We start from the raw sequence: 22103 nt of genomic DNA on the forward strand, positions 1-22103 counted from the left end.
AACCTACTTGTAATTTTTTATTATTTTAGATAGTTTCCAATTATTCGAAAATAATTTTGTGAAACGTGTTATGAAACTAAAACCTTTTTATCAGTCAAGGAAACCAGAGATATTTATAAGACGATTGCGTACTTTTGAGTGGTTGTCAATGTCACCATTTGAACTGTCGTTGTAAACAATGTTGTGGTTAGTATTATTAATATTAAGGAATAACATAACTACTTCATTCAAGTATTGAACAAGTGGACCACTAAGAAAGCGAAAATCCTGCAACGATTCTTACCGTGTTGTAAGCAGACCTAAAAATGGTTAGATTGCAACAAATTAGCATAATTTCCTGTCGTATACTGATTGTTTACAAGTAAGTTCATTGACCCTGTCACCTGTTAGGGTTAGAACAAAGTAGTTCTTTGCATGGATGTTTAAAAGGCCATAATTTAGAAACGGTTGCCTATATTAACATAGTTTCTATGGAGAAAATATAGAGCTTAGGTTAAACTATCTCCCATTTCCGCAAAGGATCGTCGTGCCTTTCCACCCTGTATATATGTTAGTTTGTAAGGTATGTATCTATGGGCCTTAGTAGCCTGAAAATAAATGCTTTGATTGATTGATTGATTGATTGAATTACCCCACATGCGTACTTTTACCCAATAGCTTGCGGAATTTTACCCGCACGGTGGGGGAGTGAGTGCCAACCCTTTGCATTTCAATAAAATTTCACCACTGATAACGGGGTCTGATTGTTACATATTTGCCCCAACTTATTTTTAAAATGTGTTTTTCAATTAAAAGACACATCAAGATTGTTAGTGTTTAAAGTTCGAGCCTAAACGCTCCAAGCTGTCACGTGATCTTGATGACGTCACGAACGCATAAATAAACAATCTGCTGCCAAAATGTCAGTCCTAGCGTAGATCAAAAGCTGTAATATTTAATTTATCTCTCTTTCTAAAAGATAAGTATTACGTAAATATATGAGCTAAAATAATGAATAACAAGTTTTACATGGCTTATGCAGTGCCTATGTGTAAAAGAACAACAACCAAGACCCCTAGAGTATAAAACAAATATTTGTTATATGACACTTTGCGTTGCAGTTACGAATTGTGACTTAAATTTTATTGTTAATTGCGCACTATATGTATAATGTACATATTACGTTCAGCAGTGATAAATGACATTTCAAAAATGTATCACATTAACTGATTTCACACATAAACACTTACAGTTACAATTTAAGATGAATTATTTTGATAAAATGTTGAGTGCAAATAGCGGGCGCAGATATAACTTTTTAAATTTTAATTCTTTTTATTTCTGACAGCCAACGTGGCAATGATAGTTCCATTCGGCCATATTATTAAAAAGATTTTAGTGAAATATCGTATTATATAACATTTTATTTATTTAAATCAAATAAATATATATGTACTTTATATCATGTAATAATATTTTTTGTACGTTATAAATGTCTAATAACGAAATAAAAAATACAGTTTTTGAACATCCAAACTCTTTGGTGGTGTCGTGTGGATTACGGCCAGATTTGACGACTTGTCTGTGGTGTTTCTTAGGCCATGACGTCACGCGCTCCTATGGGCGTTTGCAGTCACGTGATACTGGGCATTATTTTAAATACTATTGATTATTTTTAATTAATTTACTACGCATATTTACACTTGCTTGTAAAATATGATTTTCAGCATTCTAATATTCCCTGCTGTGGTAAAAACATAACATGTTATATATTCGCGATTCATGTCAACATCCTGCATCCCTATTGTCAAGGCGATAGGGTGCGTGTTCAGATATTATTGAGCACCTCGGCCGTTCCGATATATCTGATGGCGACTGTACCTAGGTACAGTTATGGCAACTAGTTACCCTGCGTGGAAATGCCATAAATATATTATATGATCAGTAATATCAGTATGTACGAGTATGTGTGTATAAAATTGTATCAAGTCAAACTGTTATTAGAGGCATAACCCAGTTTGAATTTTGTTTATTTAGGTGTACAGTCAGCAGCAGAAGTTGCTAAGCCAGCCAGGTATTCAAAATGATCTTGATGCGACTTTATTGTTAAGAGAATAAGAGCTTGTCAAGGTAATTTTTAACACCTCGCCCGCGTAGCAACTTCTGCTGCTGACTGTATTGTTAGGTATACCTAACAAATAGAATATGTATATAAAACTTAGTATATATATATACTATATCTATCGAATCGACTTCAGTATCCCCCAAACCAGCGTACACCCCTACGTCCACGGAGTATGATGTCATGGGGATGGCAAGTAGGCGTCCGTTCCCGTGTATCCGACAAAGTCGCGGCCGACTCACTCACAGACTGTGTCCTTTCGCGAATGACGTTCATGTGACACGTATACTCATGTAGCAATATTTAATAAAGTAAATGCACTATTAAGCTGCAGAAATAATATCTGTATAAAAAAAAATTTAACAGCGAGGTATTTCCTTTAACCAGAAAATAAGATTATTATGTTAAGTATATGTATGTTAAAAACAAAAAAAAATGTTTGGCATTAATTACCTATGGTGCAGGGGGACAATTTAGACTAGACTAGACTATTAACTAGAGTGCCATATATGTCTAGATAGCGAAAAAGATGTTTTATGTGTGACTCTAGTTAAGAATGTAAAACATGGAAGATATTTCGATTAGTTTAAATTACCCCGCAGGCTAAATTGCCCCCCTGCACCTTACGTTAACACTTTCGGTGCCGTGCGCCCCATTTCCAGTAAGTACAAAATGAACACACATGGGTGTTCTTGGCAGTGAATTTGTTATTCTTGGAACTTAGAGTTCATAGTCTTGAATTTGTCATTAATTTTTTGTTTGTCTTGAATCCTGAATCTTCGATATCCTAAATATTATTGCATTAAAACAAGAGACTAATGAGAATGGCATTAAATATTTAAATAAAATGAGAATGGTTAGCTCAACAATGAGCCTTGCCAAGATGGCAACCGTTTATCGACAAACACCAATCGACACCTAAACATATTATTATTTTATTTCGTTTAAAGATAAATTGAAAACCGTGCTGCTTAAAAGGCAAATTGACTTTAATACTCCATATTCAGTGTACTATATAAACCTTATTAATTATGTAGTAATGTCCATAAATAATTACCTACTTATTATTCTCCTTTGTTTAAATTTGCTCTGTACTTTTTGTTTCGGTTAAGTATTTTTTTAATCCTATTAAATTAAATAAATAAATAAAATATAATAATAATATTATTATAAGTTAGTACTAGCAGTCGCCTTGTGTCACCGCCTCAATTTCGGGCAGGCTGAAAACCAGCGCTGAAACCACGCCGTAATGGCGGGGCTTCCAGCACATTAGCTGAGACTGTCCTATTGTCACATAACTCACGTAGATGTAATTGAGCTTATTTATACATAATTATATTGTCTAGGTTAAGTGTAGCTTAAGAGTGTAAAACCAATTGTAATTTATAACCTTTGTTGTGGCAATAAATGATTTATCTATATATCTACCATATTATATTGAAATGACAGATGCAATTAATTACGGCTGAGATATAACTATATAACATTTATTTGAGGTTTCAGTTTGGTCTGCATATCGCGACTTACCTACGTCGGTACTGACTATGGTATCATAAATTTTAACTTTTAACTTTATACAGTTTAGTTAGTAGTTGCCTACTACTTATATTTATAAGGAGCAAAGACAAGTGTGAGTCGGGATCACAAATTATTAAACTAAAAAATCGGGTAATTACATAGTAAGAACTTGTTAATTAATGGTGGCATAGAAAGCTCGGGACGAGAATTATTGGCACTATACACTTTATACCTACAAATACAATACTGTTCGGAATTATAAATAATGTACTATTAGGGTTCCGTACCCAAAGGGTAAAACGGGACCCTATTACTAAGACTCCGCTGTCCGTCCGTCCGTCCGTCTGTCCGTCCGTCCGTCCGTCTGTCACCAGGCTGTATCTCACGAACCGTGATAGCTAGACAGTTGAAATTTTCACAGATGATGTATTTCTGTTGCCGCTATAACAACAAATACTAAAAACAGAATAAAATAAAGATTTAAGTGGGGCTCCCATACAACAACCGTGATTTTTGACCGAAGTTAAGCAACGTCGGGCGGGGTCAGTACTTGGATGGGTGACCGTTTTTTTTTTGCCGTTTTTTGCATTATGGTACGGAACCCTTCGTGCGCGAGTCCGACTCGCACTTGCCCGGTTTTTATTCCGAATACTATTGAATACTTACATCTAATCCTAGAGCGGGCTGAGAGTTCATCATAGAATCGTGTGGTCCCTGGTTGCGCATTCCGAAGCCACTGCTCATTGAGAAAGAAGCCATGTCCTATAAAATGACGAAACAAAAAGTCTGAAATACACTACAGAAGAGTACAAATATGGATTTTGAAGAAATTGGAGTAGAAATTTGCGGCAGGACAAATTCTCTCGGAGACAAAATTTGGGTTTTTACCTAAAAATCTAGAAGGAACATTATTATAGTATACAAGTTCTAAGAACAGTACCTGCGTTATTTTTGATATGATACGTGCAAGAAATTTGTGTTTATGGCTGATTTAGTGGGACATAAAAATTTAAATATGTAATTGTAATTGGGTGGATAAACTTTTTTACGTTTGTCATTCTGTGCCGTTGTCCTAGGGACAATATTAGTACAGTTTGTGTGAAGAAATGTTTTATTATTAAGTATCACTTTCTACTATATGTACTTCGTTTTTTAGCATTAGAAAAAGGGTAAAAAATATTGACGTGTCATTTTATTGAAAAACAGTTTTGATAAATAAGCCTCAGCAAATACTTAATTATTACATTTTTGCTATAGCTTACAGGATCATGTACATTATTTTGTTTTCAAAAGTAATTCATATTAACTATTTTTTCAAAGCGTTTTTTAATAAAAAGATACGTCAAGATTATTTACCTTTTTTCTAATTATAAGCAAGCTTTCAAAAAATGCCGGTTAGGTAAATCTAAATACCATAAAGTCAGGGTTTAAGTTATTTTGGAGAATGTAATACTAAATGGCAAGAAGTGACACTAAGAAGTTGATTCACCCACATAAAAAATACAAACGAATAGGAATTCCATACGTACCACCGGGCCAAAAGGTACAACAGACCCATAAGAACCTAAGGGACGCATATGGGCGTCACATGCGCGTCTCACCATCAAACTAGGGGTAAAGAATCCTGCTCTGTACCAGTTGTACATGTCTTTAGAAGAAAAAGGTCCTTGTACAGTTTTCTGCAAGAAAATATTACTAGTTAAAGATTTATATCGTGGTAGCCTTTCAAAATAGAAAATGACATAATAAATGGTATGTATGTCGGCGGCCGATCGTAAGATCAGGCATATCGTGAAATTCCTAGGCATATTGTGAAACGTGAAAACCTTTGACTCCTTCCCTGAGTCGACGGAGCCCCGCTACGGGGCTCCTATTTCTGGGTAGTTTGCCCTTCGGGCATCTGAAGCAACCTAACGAACCTATCCTACCTATATATTGGTTTGATGTGACTATCGTCAAAACATTACACAGGAATATTACGATCTGCCTGATCGTACGATCGGCCTACGACATGTAGACCGGTGCTATCGCATTCCACATATCATTCATTGCCTTCACAAAGCCAAAAATATGGCCGTTCCAAAATAGTATATATCACGATCATTACCTTAGGATCTTCGTAATACCAATGATCAGCTAAACTCTGGGAGTTCGGTGTATTGTGTGGAGGTGACTGCCGCATCATATTCATATTGCCATATAAAGAATTAAATGGCGCCTGAGACCCTGAATGTCCTAGTCCATGAATAGGGAACATGTTATTTTGCGCGTGGTTTGGCATTTGTATATCAGAAGATGGTGGCATCTGAAATCCATTATAAATATATAACGCATATTTTATAATAATTATTGAATATATTGGAAATAAAGAACTTATTTCCAAGAACTTATTTATTTATTACCTGGGCATTATTAGGATTTTGTCCAAGTCCAAAGAGAGAACTACTAGTATTCGGCATCCCTTGAATAGCTGACGAATTTTGAAACCCTGCCAGCCCTGTAGAACCTTGATGCATACCGGTTGCACTCATGGCAGAGTTGGCCATGGTAGGGTTAAGGAGTAAGGGCGGAGGTGACATTCGTTGATGAGGGATACCCATAGAATTATTCGCTGGCCCTTGCTCTAACAATCTGGGACCCTGTAGTCTCATTGCAGAATTAAGTGCTGTATTGGAAATTCCTATGTTATGCATTGAAGATGTTTGGTTGCCCGTGTTCTGTAGACCACCAGGCTGCAAAGCAGTCGACTGTATTCCTAATGACTGCATACTAATACCCTGCATGCCTGGAGCTTGCATGCCAGGCAATTGCATTGCGTGTGATGGCATACCGGGTGTCTGAAGTCCTTGAGTCTGCATTCCAGGCGAAGGCATTCCAGGGTTCTTCGGGCCCGACGTTTGCAATCCAAGTGTCTGTAAGGTGGAATTCTGCATTCCCGGTGACTGCATACCCGCATTCTTTTGCCCAGATGTCTGCAGCCCTAATGTTTGTAAACCTGAGTTTTGTATGGAAGGCGACGGTATTCCAGATGGCTGTGCACCAGGAGATGGCAAACCGTGGGCCTGAATTCCTGGGTGCACGCTGGATGTCAGCAGCCCATGCGGGTGCATTCCCGGAGACTGCAAGCCTGGTGCTTTAGTAGCAGAACTCTGCATTCCTAATGAGTGCATTGTATTTGAATGCATCCCGGGTATTCCTGCCATAGATAGGTTAGGTTTATGCAACACACTGCCTTGGTTTTGAGGGCTGGGACTTACAGCTCGGTTTTGCATAGCGGGGTTAGACACTGGAGTCGCCGAGTTGCCCATAGAGACCTTGTTTGACATTCCCGTATTCAATACATTCAGTTTAGTAAGAAGATCTTTATCATCCAATGTAATTTCAAACATATCATCAACAAGAGCATCCTCGGGCGATTTTCCGGCAAATTTTGAGTGTTCCCTAAAACAAGATGTACACATTATTGACTGATCTAATGGTAAATCTGAATAAATATATAAAACAGTCGCGTTATATTGATACTGGCTGACAGACAATACACAGTCTAAACCTGAAAAATATAGAACCTTGAAATTTGAAACATGTATCTTTCAAATGTTGTAGAGCTCCACTATCCATGCGCGGTATCTGGTTGCGGCGCCAGTGTCATACATAACCACTTAAATGTTAAAATACATGCATACCTATAGAAAGATCAATAATTAAGTCATAAAATATATTATTTAATACATTATAGAAAAGAACAGTGTCAATAGTAGATTGTACAACAAGGGCATAAAGTGACCCATTTTTACCCGAGGCAATTTTTTGATCTGAGCGAAGCGAAGACCAAAATAGTAGACGAGGGTAAAAATGGACATTTATGCCCTTGTTGTACACTCTGCTTTTCACTTCGATTGCGAGGAAAATAAAACACATTTTCACGGCAATTTACACCACGAAATTGTCGTAAAGCGAAAGAACATAATACATAACCAAATCCCGCCAGCTAACTTTTTAATTTTTTTTTTAATTTTTTTACATTTCAGACGCTTGGTTTTCTGCCAAGTCAAACATTTCGGAGCATTTTTGACCGATAATCGACTCCTATTTTATGTGATTTACTAAATTTAATGACAGAAAATACGGATTCCTAATAAATTGTAGCAAAAATAAAATAATATAACAAGTTTTGTCATCTACATAATTTTATTGCTCAGTAAAATTGTGCAATATGTTTTAACTGTTTGGCTGTTGAGACCGATTACCTTAGTCTTAGAAGAAAATTTTACTTTTATGCTCTAGAGCATAAAATGCGATTTTATGTCGTCTACGCACGACATAAAAGGTGCACTTTTTGAGCATGAGAAGTGAAAAAGGATGTTATGTTAAAGCACGCCATGTGGAACTGTATTGTCTACTAAACGTCACAATCGTCGGTGGATTTCAATGTAGAATGAGTGACGAAAGCAGAATAGGACTAATTTAAGAACTTGACGAAAAATGGGACGACCCAAGACGATACCTACTAATCAGTACCTACGAAAAAAAAATGACACATACTTATCAGGCATTTGACCGGCTGTTACGTCTTGCATTCCTGGGAGTATACCCGCTTTCCGAACTTGATGAGTTGGGTTATCTGCTACTGATGCCACAATATTTTGATGTTTCTGGCGCAAACTATTGTTAGGTTTGATAGTCACCGACTGAAAGTTCCCCCTCTCGTCACTCGCTTCGTCCATGTTTATATCGGATCTCATTAGTGCATCAAAAGTTTTGTTTTCTGAAAACTTGGGCCTGTAGGCATTACTTTTAGTATAATTATTTTCGGTCTGGCCACTATCAGACGAATCTGGTGAGGTCACTTGGTTTTCCTGTGCATCTTGAGCCATGTTACTTTCTTCTTTACTAGTACTGCTTTGTTTTGAGCTTGAACTGGTGTTGCCACTATCTTCTGTCGCTGTAACACTTACTTGCTGAAAATTAAACCAATTCACTTTTTTATGTATTTTGATCCGACTTATGTGTAAAGGCGTCATAGTTAATTATGATATTAATAATAGAGTCTGGCTAGCCAAATTTTGTTGACAGATATTTCCTTGTTGCATCACCAATTGTCTATGCTTTAAAAAAAAGTTAAAAGTCTGTTGTCAATTTATGTCATTCATTCAAATTGTTCGCGGTTTATAATGCATTTATTTTATTGAAGCTCGTAAATAATTACGACAATGTGCGAAGTCGACGTGAAGCGTTTTATAACGAAAAACTGCAATGTTTACAAGTCGGAAACAATTTAGTAGGTTGGTGCTCTATTGATATTTTGATACTTTAAGTACTAGTTCTAAACTTCTAACATTTCCCTATAACTTTGATTAAGTATGTGAATTTATTAATACCCGAATCTCATAAACAGGACAAGCGTGTAACAAAACGGATAAACTAGAAGTTCTGGAAAATATCAATAAAATCAAAACATTGCAACGTAATCATATGTGTTTGTCGTTGACTATACTTTACATCAGCGGTCGGCAACCTTTTTTTGTGTAGTTTTAGTAGCGTAGTTAACGACGAGTAAGTTGACGCGGGCCGCACTTTGTTGATATTTATGACTTTATCAGACATTGTCGTTTGTCAATATTACATAGCCCGAGAGGCTCGCAGGCCGCAAGTGACAGTTTCACGAGCCGCATGCGGCCCGCGGGCCGCAGGTTGCCGACCGCCGCTTTACATAGTGGTAGAAATTAATGTGAGCTGACTTTGAGTGCAGTCAACGTATATTTAACTTATTTCCTTAGGTACCTAACGAATGCACAGAAAATCAAAAATATTTTCCAGTATCAAAACTATAATTCCTACTACACACAGTGGGACCAGCCCAAGATTTTTTGAATTTCCCGCCAAAACTTTGGGTAATATTTCAGTAGCCAGACTCTATTAATATACCAAACATTAAAAGTATAAGATATTGCCGTGCGGAGCAGCTGTCTGTCTAGACGTGCCTATAGGCCGCATTGACTCGCGCGAGGCACGTCTTCACCGATCGAGCTGCTTCGCGTGGCAATTTCCTCGCGAGGCGGCTCGTTCGGTCCCTAATTATTAACTTCTGAGTAGTGCACTGCTTTAAGGGAATATAGTTCAGATTCGAAAAACGCTACTAACTTTTAGTATGTTGTTGGGCATGGCATTGGGTCTCCAAAACTGCCGGGAGACAGCGGCGCCGGCCATCTACTTCAGCTTAATGACGTCATCAAAATGACTCCCGCCTCGTTGCGAATATTGCATATTGCACCCAAACTATGCATGGCACATAATCGTGTGGGGTATTGAATGAAAGCCAATTAAATATGCTATATTTCATTTATACAGTGTGTACCAAAATATACAGCAGTTTAAGAAGCCATTTACAAGAAAATCAAAATGATGTAAAAAAATATTCGGTTATTTGGCTTTTACAACCAAACCAAAAGTCGGACGTTAAAGCAATGTACCTACTACAAAATTAAAGATGACGTCTGAAGCCATACACTGATATCAATAAAATCAAAATTGGACCAAATATGTGAAAATTATGCATCAAAATGTACATAGGTATTTGGCAGTACAAATGCATTCAAGTTAAAAAAAATCCAAATTGGTCATTTTCAGGATAATCCGCGTAAGCTTCTAGTATGTTATTAGCAATATGACCTGGGTTCTAAAACTGCCGGGAGACCATCTCTATTGTCAATGAGTAGCAAATAATGACGTCATACAAATAATCACTGCCGAAATTCGTAAAATGTAAATTATAGCTATACCATGAGTCACACATACACGTGTAATGAAAGGTTATTATAGTACATTATTGTCGAGGCTCGGAAGTAGCTACTTGCAGGCTGAGGATTCGTTTTAAACGGACGACCTTGGGAGTCCGTTTAATTGAATCCGAAGCCAGCAAGTAGCCTTCCAGCCGAGTCATATATAGTGCTTTTCTCAAAAATGGTGCAAGAAATATAAATATCATAGAAATATTTTACAAAAGCAACGTTCTTACGTATATATTTTCACAGAAAAAAGTAGAAACAATTGAAAAAATTAGCTTTGCCGCCTTTTTATTTTTTTAATAAAAAAATAGAAGTGTATTTTTCTGCCGAAAATACATCAACCTATTTGAGACAGCTAAATAGTCGCGGTACTAATCATCTGTTTGGCTGTTTAATGGGCCTGTGCCTTAATTTGATATGGCCATTTCAAGTTTTAAAAAGTTTGGAACTCGACAAATAATGGAATTTGTATGCAACATTGCAGTCCCAAAATCGAGACTGCAATGTTTTTAACTTTTTAATTTTTGACTGACCATAAACTACGCGCTTCGCGACCTATTTTTTAAACGGCAAAGTCGACTTTGCCGTCCATTTTTGAGAAAAATTTATTATTATTCACGTAAACATTTTTTGCAAAAAAATGTGTGGTTTAAGAGCTAGAAACAAAGAAATACCACTTTTTATGGAAAAAGTAGATGTATATCGATTTTATAGCTAAACTAAAATCGTCAATAAAATGTTTTTGGCTTTTGTGACCTGGGCTAAAAACACAAATAAATTGACACCTCATTTATCAAAATCAGTTCAGTAGTTTCATGCAAACAGTACCTACACATGCACGCATAGATAGCAAATTCTGCCATAGTCGGGCAAAACATTATAATTAAATAATTAGACCTTTACTATTATGGCCTGGTGTGGCCGTAGTTGTTAGCAGGCCTAGCGGGCGTCGCCTTGATGAGTTAGCAAGATGCCTTATGGAGGCTTCTAATGACAAGAGGGCTGACCTGTATTTGAGAGGATCATTATGTATCGCATAAGCAACTGCATAAGCCTCGATAAGGCATTTTGTATTAGGCATGTACCTACTTACTGGCATGTAACTTTACATTTCTCTAATAATGTAGCGTTAGGCCATGACAAAAAGAGTCTATTTCATTTTAATATTTTTACTCGACTACAGCAGGAACTGCTAAGGTAATTATGTATTATTTACATGAAACTACTGAACTGATTTTAATAAATGAGGTGTCAATTTATTTGTCTTTGTAGCCCAGTGGGCGCAGCACGATTCCATTTTTATCGTCTATCACTATGCGCGTCCCTTTCGCACTTACATACTTGTTAGAACGTGACAGGCATGGTGACAAGGGATAAAAACGCGACCGTGCTACGCCGCCTGGTCACAAAAGCCACATTTTAACCGACTTTCAAAGGGGAGATTAGGTACTTAAAGAAACAGTATTTTGCTTACTTATCAAGCAAATTCAAAATTTTTAAATTAAGGTTCCATCCGAAAATGTCGTGTTCATGTATTTTATGTAATGTTCATTCATTTAATACTCGATAATTAGAATTACTCTTTGCATAATATGAGCGCATTAAGGTAGAATTGTTGGCGCGCTTTACTTTTTTTTCTACAACTTCCACAGTTTTTATCGGAAATTTAAAATTTAAGTTGTGATGTATAGTTGAATAACTGGTTTTTTTAATATTATACGCAACATTTTATTGACGATTTTAGTTTAGCTTTAAAATCGATATACATCTACTTTTTCCATAAAAAGTGGTATTTCTTTGTTTCTAGCTCTTAAACCATACATTTTTTTTGCAAACAATGTTGACGTGAATCATAATAAATTTAATAACCTTTCATTACATGTAACACACGTGTATGTGTGACTCATGGTATAGCTATAATTTACATTTTACGAATTTCGGCAGTGATTATTTGTATGTCGTCATTATTTGTTACTCATTGACAATAGAGATGGTCTCCCGACAGTTTTAGAACCCAGGTCATATTGCTAATAACATACTAGAAGCTTACGCGGATTATCCTGAAAATGACCAATTAGGATTTCTTTAACTTTGATTGCATTTGTACTGTAGATCAGTCAAATCTTACAATAAAAAAACAATGCGTGATGTAGTTCTGTATTTTTTGTGTATTGTTTGGAGTCCTTGGAGGAATATGAGACTATGTTTTGCAAGCAAAAAAAAGTTGTGCTCTCTACGTAATTTGGGAAAAACTGCAAAAATTTCGGACTTTTTTCAGATTTTCCAGTTTTATCATAAAACTTTGGGTTTTTGGTCAAAACGTGTTATGTAATGTTGAAAGTATATTAAATTTGGAACAATTTAAGCCCATAATCAGCGCCGTATGTTAAATAGTTCTTGAGATATGGGGCTTTAAAAAAAGGGTATTTTTTTTCCATGAATGAAATTTTTCGTTTTTCCTATATTTTAATACAAATATCGGCACAAACGCTTATACTATGAGGTATATTGCAATAAACAAAGTTGTAGCAAATTTAATTACCTTTCATTTAAGTGCAAGAAAGGGTCAGTAAGTCTTACAGTTCTCTAGTTATCGTAAAAAAAATGAAATTGCTATAATGGGGTAGGCAACTAATGTATTGTTTAATGCATTGTCAAAATCCCTACAAAAGGCAGTACCATCGACGAGAACGCAATCTACGATTAGCTTTTACCGGTTTTTCCCGATAGCAGCAGAGCAATGTCAGAGATCAACCATTTTTAAAATGCACCCCCCTCTTAAGCACTTCACTCATTCAGTAATGAAATCAAGATACAATCTGTAGTTTGGCTTGTTTCTCGGCCCCACTTTTTGGTTGTAGCCATAGATCCCACGATGCCGATTCCGATTTAACAATTTGTTATGGTTTTGACCTTGTTTTGATACGACCTTGACGATAATTTACGGTAATTGGCGTGGTGTTGGTGAAACACACTGAAATTACTGGAAGTCATGTCATTAGTATCTAGCTCACGCTCGCTTATTGGTGCTCTTGAGTGTACGATACAGAATCGGTATCGTGGGATCTATGCCTACAACCAAAAAGTGGGGCCGAGAAACAAGCCAAACTACAGATGGTAGGTATCTTGATTTAATTACTGAATTAATGGAGTGCTTAAGAGGTGAGTGCATTTTAAAAATGGTTGATCTCTGACATTGCTCTGCTGCTATCGGGGAAAACCGGTAAAAGATAATCGTAAATTGCGTTCTCGACGATGGTACTGCCTCTTGAAGGGATTTTGACAATGCCTTAAACAATACATTTAGTTGCCTTCCCTATTATAGCAATTTCATTTTTTTACGATAACTAGAGAACTGTAAGGCTTACTGACTTTTTCTAGCACTTAAATGAAAGGTAATTAAAGTTTCTACAACTTTATTTATTGTAATATATCTCATAGCATTAGCGGTTGTGCCGATATTTGTCTTAAAATATAGGAAATACGAAAAATTTCATTCCAAGGAAAAAAATACCCTTTTTTAAAGCCCCATATCTCAAGAACTATTTGACATATGACGCTGTTTATGGGCTTAAATTGTTACAAATTTAATATACTTTCAACATTATATAGCAAGTTTTGACCAAAAACCCATAGTTTTATAATAAAACTGTAAAATCTGAAAAAAGTCCGAAATTTTGGCAGTTTTTCACAAATTACGCAGAGAGCACAAATTTTTTTTGCTTGCAAAACATAGTTTCAGATTCCTCCAAGGACTCCTAACAACATACAAAAAATACAGAACTACATCACGCATTGTTTTTTTAGGAGATTTTTTTGTAAGATTTGACCGGTGTACTGGTAAATACAATTTTGATGCATAATTTCCACATATTTGGTCCAATTTTGATTTTATTGATATCAGTGTATGGCTTCAGACGTCATCTTTAATTATTAGTACATTGCTTTAACTTCCGACTTTTGGTTTGGTTGTAAAACCCAAATAATCGATTTTTTTTTTACATCATTTAGTTTTTTTTGTATATGGCTCTTAAACTGCTGTATATTTTGGTACACACTGTATAAATGAAATATAGCATATTTAATTGGCTTTCATTCAATACCCCACACGATTATGTGTCATGCATAGTTTGGGTGAAATATGCAATATTCGCAACGAGGCGGGAGTCATTTTGATGACGTCATTCCACTAAGTAGATGGCCGGCGCCGCTGTCTCCCGGCAGTTTTGGAAACCCAATACCATACCCAACAACATACTAAAAGTTGGTAGCCGTTTCCGGATCTGAACTATCTCTTCGACCGTTTCCCATAAGGCATAGTACTAGAGAACCAAAACTACCTCATAACGTACCGTAGAATGGGGTAAGTAGGGACAAAACAGACTTTCAAACCTCAATAAAAAAAATATTTTTACATGCGGCAAATAAAATTGTACGGCCGTGTGAGTTTTAGTTTTTAATGATTACCAGTCGTAAAATTTCATAATTTTGACGATAAGTCCAAAATAGTGCGAAATCCCACCTCACTCCGAAGTTATAGGGGTTAGCAATGGGATGAGCTGGGAAAATGTATGGGGTAAACCTTTCAGATTGTGTGTTTCGGATTAGCTTGCCTTGAGCCGCTGTCCGTCCCACTCTACGCTCATCCCTATCACTCCTCTTCCACATGATCAGTATCCGCCACCCTGATCCCGGCCTAATATCTTACACCTCTCACTTCTAGAGATAGGTACCAGATTTAACGTTATAATTTGGCTACTCAGTTTTGCCACAAGAAAAAGAAATATGTCTAAAAGTATAATAAAATTACTCTTAGACAACCTGACCCAGAAAATCAAAGTAGCAACAGAAAACATTCGCGTCCCTTCTGCCCCCTCAATCCTTTCTCACACCATTTTACGGTACGGACCGTAGAGTGACATCTACTGCAGCTGTCTAATTCTAATAAAGTTTTTTTTACACTTTAATCTATTCTACTATTATACCTTTTTGAATTTGATTTCGCTGGCATCAAACTTTTTCGGGGACAGTTTTTTTGCTTTTGCCGAAGCCCACCATTCCTCGGAACCGTCTTCTACAGATTTTAACCTAGCAAAACTGCCGTGAGTGTGTGATCTCGTCAGAGCTGAAACAAATACAATCTATTAGTAACTACAACGCGGTCATAATAACAATTTGAAAGGTTCAATTAAAAGGATTTGACTCCAATTCTAATCAAATTTATAAAGACTATCGAAAAGTAGAGGGACAAATAAATAGTGTTATATAATCATATTTTGAAATTATTTTTAATTTAAGAATTTTAGTTGTACTTGAACATTTTTTAAACATCGTATGGTCGTTTTTTTTTTAATTCTACGAACATTTTTCACCATGCTGTGGGCTTTTTTATGCAGACGGATGTGTCATTCACGCTTTTAGTCGAATATATAAATTGAAGGGATGTTTACAAAAACAACATAACTGACTACTCTGGTTGACACCTGAAACGATTAACAATGTTCTTAAAAAAGTGTCAACCGCTCTAAGCAGTTATGTTGTTTTTGTAAACATCCCTTCAATTGCATGTGTAGTGTGGGAGGGTACTTACAATACGAAGCTTCCTGGTTCCTCGGCAAGTTGGTGTCATCGTTACTATAGCCATGGAAAGCCCCCGACGCATCGAAAGTGCCTGCGCATGCCTCTGCGTTGTCCATTGCCCTTAAAAATTTCATTGATCCAAATAAAATAAAAGTTAACATTTGGACTAATGATAACAATAACGAATGACGCGAGGATCGTAAATAGTATTCAAATAAAAAATATCGTTCTGTTCTCAATTTGTGAACCCCTCGCATTTTAACATTTTGGCTTTTTAATCCACATATACAGTGCAGACATACACAAGCCCACTTATGTTAAGTCTGTTAGAAAACTTTAGCCTAAATTTATTCAAAATTGCAATTAGGCCCTGTAAGCACCGAGCAGTCAACTGCTTTCCCTTCCTATGCAGCGCGTTTGACCAACCGTGTGGTTATTAAATAAAAGACACTTTGTTTTCAAAATTAGATGAAACGAATTAACATTAATGGATCCTAATATTAAAAATTAAAACAGTATAAAAGAAAAAGCAGTTGCATCAGTTACCATTCTGGTAAAATTTCCTCGTTTTGTGCGTCCCCGCCCCACGTCCGCCGGTTATGGTTCCATAATGGTGGCTTGTCCTGATTAGGCCTGTCACCCCAATCTCGCTCTACAAATTAACCAAAAACTGTTAGTCATATAAATTAATAACTATAATACAGGGTGTTTGGTACATTGTTTGCCAAATTAAAACGGCAGATAGGTTGAGTCATTAGCTATCTTCTCATGCCTAGAAAAAAAAATGGCCATGGTTTTTTTTTCTACTGCGCAAGTAAAAATTTGAATACGAAAAACTGGCATAGAGCTGAAAAAAAAACGTGCGCAAAATTAAAAATTTCTAGGCCTGAGAATATAGCAAATGACTCAACCTATCTGCCGTTTTAATTTGGCAAACGATGTACCAAACACCCTGTAGCAAAAAGCTCTCGTGTAGGTGCTCCAATAAACGCGAGAGACATACGCTAAAATATCGACAATACTCGAAAGAAAACATTCAACAAGGATTGTAGAACAGAGCTCACCCCACTTGTCTTGTTGATTGGTGCGAGGCCTGCCAGGATCTGATAAGCGCCATTCCTCGCCTTCCTCACGGGTCTGTGGTGACCTCCAATTCGTGTTATTAGTTGGCCGCTTGCTAATTGACAAAAAATAGTACATTGTAGGAGAGGACGGAAAACCGCTAAAAGATGGACGAGTGAGTTCGAGGGCCGACACGTTAGTGGAGGCCCTCGAATAATACGAGTCCATCTTTAGCGTTTCCGGCCGAGGCATTACATAGTGCTTTTCATGACTACTGCGAGGAAATAAGAAAACATTAGCACTATAAGTACTAGCCCGCAATTTCTCTGGTAGCAAATTACTAGCCACTGTCTGTGCTGTCTCTTGAATTTCGGTAGGAGTCAGCGTACGAATATCATTTTCTTCACTGTTTTGAGGAATATGGTAAACTCATTTTTATAGCGAGCGTAGATACGTGTTTCTTGTATTTTTTAGTCAAACACAATTTCACTATCCAATTCAGTGAGTATTTTCCGATCCCGCCTTTTTTACTTTTTTTATCACTTTTAAGAGGCGTCTTTCTGTTGATTGCTTTAAACCGATTCTAAACTTAGAAGCGTTTTTGCTAAAAAAAAAACACAAACAGCTACAAAAGTAAAAAACGCCTTAAGCTTGAATCGAATGAACTGACTGAATGAATGAATGGTATTGAGATTTCTTTTTTTTTAAACAAGAAATTGGTCCTATAAATAACCTAATTTTATTTTTGAAGGATAAAGTTGCGCCAAAAAAGACCTTTTATTGATTTTTATGTTTTAAATGATACGCATTGCTGTAGCGAACTGTCACCAATGACAGATGATGATAACAATGAAACATTGTAGTAGTGGTGGTTCAGGTGCTACAGCTATTGCCTACTTTCCAGCTTGGTTTTAGACCATCTATTGCCACATTTCCGAACAGTGGCGTGAAAACGTTATTTGAGATTGAGATTGAGATCTTTATTTGCAACCCAAGTACCATCATATTTGATAATTATTTACATATACATATAGCAAGGATGGGTTAGTAAAAATATATACAAAAGGTATATCCATAATTAAAGGGTTAGAATAATAAATAACTAAAACTCAATAGATAAACTAAAACAGTACAGATAAAAGTTTCTAATTTACCTTCGGAAAGTTTTATTTGGTGTCCATTCAGATTGTTCACTAACAGTTCTGTTAGTGGAAGGTCCTCCATTACTGTTGCTCCAAGAGCGAGGCAGAGGTGGAGCATCTTCATCAGTACCTGTCACATATCCTGGTATTCTTTGATGGTACGCGTTTCCCCTGTAACATACATTTTTCTTAAAAAAAAATTGTACATTAGAATAAAAGTGACGAGCTGTGAAATGTAGTCAAAATGCAGACATACTTAACCAGTTCTTAAAAAGAATAAGGAGTTTTGTGTTATTCATCATTTTAACAAGTCCCATGGTGACATAGTACTTACAAAATTGACGTTATGTAGGTTGTAAGTCGCCTTCTATGTAAAATATTTGTTTTGTGAATGCAATAATCTATATACAACAAGTGTGTATGTCCTGATTGACTGACTCCTCAACGTAGAGCCGAAACAATAAAAGCTAGTAAGTTGGATTTTGCATAGGTAACTGGGGTTACATTTGTAATGCATACAAGAAATAAGAACTATGAGACGCGATTTTTTATAAATCAAGCCATAAGGGGTTAAAAATGGGATGAAAGTTTGAGTGTGGTACAAGTTTTATTTTAAAAATAATATAAATGTCACATAGAACATTGACGTTTCTCGCGACGTTGTAAGTATGTGGGTAGTCAGTGTTTTTATTTACTAAACTCTGGTAAAATGGTAAGACTTGCCTTCCCAGTGACGGCTGTCGGACGAACGGCATCCGTGGTCTGCCGCGGTTGTCAGTGGCAGTTAGCCCTCTGCCCATTCCTCGGCCAAACTTGTCAGGAGTCAATGCTCCTATAGGCGGACCGCTTCGTAGATTCTCCCGCTATAAAAATATTTCCATGATGTAATAAAATTATACGGTACCGTCGATCTGACTTGGTAGGTCAGTATGTTTTTAGTTTTTGCCATTCTAGAAAAATTGAGTTCAATGTGTATAATGTTTATTCATATTCAATTCTTTATTGCAGATAACAAATGATCCATATTAAATTAGTTTATAAAACTTGAACTTAACTAACTTAACAATCCAATTTTTTCCTTTGTAGCAAACTTTTCTACTTCTTAAGAAAATATTTCATTTGTCTCCAGTGTTTATTTAGACAGTTCCAGAACTTGCGTGCAATTTTCGTGATGTTAATTTACGTTTGAAATGATGATGGCGGAATGTGAAAATGTTTAACCTTTATTTCCCTAATGTATATTAAACACTTTTATTAGATTCTCTCAGTTAGATTAATTAGAGACGATAAAGAAACGATAAGACAACTTTATACTTAAACGCATATTTTAAAGGTGTAAATAACGAAGAACATAGTTTAGTACGCGGTGCGCACGCCACATTTACTTTCGCTTTTTGGTACTTTCTGGGATATAAATAGATAGCAGGTTTGTTAGAAACATATGAATATGAATCTCACAGAAAATAGAAACGGTTGACAGCTTCCAAAAAAATATCCATGTAGTTAATTCAATGCAAGTGCAAGTTTAGGTACACATAATCTTTACTGATACGTGACATTATGGTATGGTTTGCCTGTAATAATTTTTATTTTAATAATTAAAATGTCAATATAATTTTACCATTTCCTCTTCAAAAGTATTGTGTAGCGCAAATGGTGGTTTGCCTCTTGGTTGATAAAGCTGGTCTATAGATTTTAACTCTGAAGGTGCTTCGACAGTCCTGTCATAAAGTGCAAGCATTTCTTCTCTGCCATACCTGAAAAGATATTTTAAAAATCGATTTGTGGTACATTTGTGTTTAGGTTGGGGAAACATGAAAATGTGGGCTAGATATAATTTAGCGAGAGAGAAGCTAAGGTAAACAGACTAATATCAGGAAATCTAATATTAATGTTGAATAATGTAAACAAACATGACAGATTATGTTAGCATTTGAAATATCTACATTATTTATGCATGACTATTGTTTTATTCATAATTAACTAATAACTGATATAATTAAAATATTTAACCCTCTATTCATAAAACTTTACAAGCCTCAATTAGTTAACTTTTGTTTTATTATCTTTGCAACTACATAAATCAAAATTAGTAATGAAATGACAGATTAAGACAAACAATTAATAATTAAAAGTAGTCTGGAAGAGATCGCTTTTTAGCGATAAGACCGCCTGTTGTTTAACCTCTTCTTTTATGCATTCTTTGTATTGTTTTCTGTAATGAGGTGTGCAGGTTGGAGCTAGTGAAATCCTTGCAGCCTTGCATTAAGCTATATTTAGACTTACCGAAGTTTTGCAAGATGTATTTTTTGCGAAGTATTCGCAGCGCAAAGTGGATTTCCCGGGACTGGAGAGGTAGCCCGGACTGGTGCGCCGCTGCCTGCCCCGGGACTGGCGCCGTTCCCCGAGGCCAGCAGCGCGTTTTGATTGTTGGAGCCCTGAATGCTGGCATTACGTTCTCGTGCCAAATTGCGCAGCCACTCCGGTCCGAACTTGATGGGGTTATTGCGGTCGCCCATTGCCCTGGACGATCACTCAATTCAATACACGAAAAACTGAAAAAGCTGAAATAAAACATGATTTTAAATGAGTGTCTAAAATTAGCAACACTACTATTATATCAACTATCAACACTTTGATAAATTGTTTAAAAAGCCTAATGTATTCATATTACAACAATTATTTGCAGAAGAATAAACTGCAAGGAAGGTAAACCAAACCTTGAAGGAATCAATACTTGGCTGTGGATAGTTACCCCCTTATTCATAAACGTTTACTAAAGTTGACAAGCCGATAATAATAGTTTGTCCCTTTCCGACGTATTGGTATGATGGAAAGGGACAAACGATTATTATCGGCTTGTCAACTTTAGTAAACGTTTATGAATAAGGGGGTTAGTGTATAGCTTCTAATATAGCTAGCAGATAAATTTTATATCTTTATGAGCTTAGGGCTTGTGCACAAATCAAGCGAGGTTCGATAGGGGGAGGGGGGGGTCAAGAAAAAATCACGATAGACCACGTTGGGGGAGGGGGGTATAAGGAAACCTCACGTGTGTTTTTCTACAGTGAACGAAATTAAGAAAAAAAACCTACCACATGAGTAGATACTTTTTCTCGGTTTCGTTAAACATAAATCTTCACTCTTCACTTCAAAATAGCGAGTCTATTTAACGAAAATAGTAAAATAAACAAAATTTTCTACATACAATACTATTTATCTTAAAATTAGGTCGAATGAAAAAAAAACAAAAAAATACACGTGAGGTTGTGTGGGGGGAGAGGGGTAGCCAAAAACCTCACCAAATATCACCAAGAGGGAGGGGGGTCAAAAAGTAGCCGAAAACACCTCGCGTGATTTGTGCACAACCCCTTGCATGGTGCTTTTATATAATTTATATCTAAGATATTTATGTGAGCACTTTTCTATGCAAATGCAACAGTTGTTCTCTAATTAAATAAGTTTTTGAAATGTTAGCATGGCAGCTTGTGAACATTGTAAGTGTTATTTCTAAACAATATAAAAAAATACTAGCAATTTTTTTTTTTTCCCTAGCCTACTTTGGTGTCCCACTGCTGGGCAAAGGCCTCCCCTCGTTTTTTCCACTCGACCCTGTCATCGGCATTTTCCCACTAGCAATATTTTATGTATATAATGAAGTTCAATGGAATAGGCAAGAGATCTAAACAAACATCAAATACTAAAGCTGTACTGTCAAATGCCATCTAAGTCAGTCCACTTATCAATTTATATATTACCCGGCGGCTTCGCATGGGTACTACCTTAACAAATTATACCTACACCTAAACCTTATTCATGAATCACTTTATTCATAGAAACGGAATGAAAATACGTTCAGTAGTTCTTGAGTTTATCGCGAACATACATACACACAAACAGACAGACGCAGCAGGG

General features: G+C 36.3%; 1 protein-coding gene across 1 annotated transcript in view; it reads right to left on the reverse strand.

Moving 5' to 3' along the window:
* Nucleotides 1–22103, reverse strand: part of LOC134805333 (GRB10-interacting GYF protein 2-like) — a 44609-nt gene that overhangs the window by 20715 nt on the left and 1791 nt on the right. The window contains exons 2-14 of the mRNA XM_063778662.1: nt 20475–20752; nt 19810–19945; nt 18908–19051; nt 18201–18376; nt 17049–17161; nt 16531–16636; nt 15995–16104; nt 15390–15529; nt 8162–8577; nt 6022–7060; nt 5727–5924; nt 5149–5298; nt 4286–4381 (exon numbers count right to left, since the gene is read on the reverse strand). Of these exons, the coding sequence (XP_063634732.1) occupies nt 4286–4381; nt 5149–5298; nt 5727–5924; nt 6022–7060; nt 8162–8577; nt 15390–15529; nt 15995–16104; nt 16531–16636; nt 17049–17161; nt 18201–18376; nt 18908–19051; nt 19810–19945; nt 20475–20707 (3057 nt within the window). The 5' untranslated portion in view covers nt 20708–20752. The remainder of the gene's footprint in view (nt 1–4285; nt 4382–5148; nt 5299–5726; nt 5925–6021; nt 7061–8161; nt 8578–15389; nt 15530–15994; nt 16105–16530; nt 16637–17048; nt 17162–18200; nt 18377–18907; nt 19052–19809; nt 19946–20474; nt 20753–22103) is intronic.

Source organism: Cydia splendana, chromosome Z, assembly GCF_910591565.1.
Source record: "Cydia splendana chromosome Z, ilCydSple1.2, whole genome shotgun sequence".
Lineage (NCBI taxonomy): Eukaryota > Metazoa > Arthropoda > Insecta > Lepidoptera > Tortricidae > Cydia > Cydia splendana.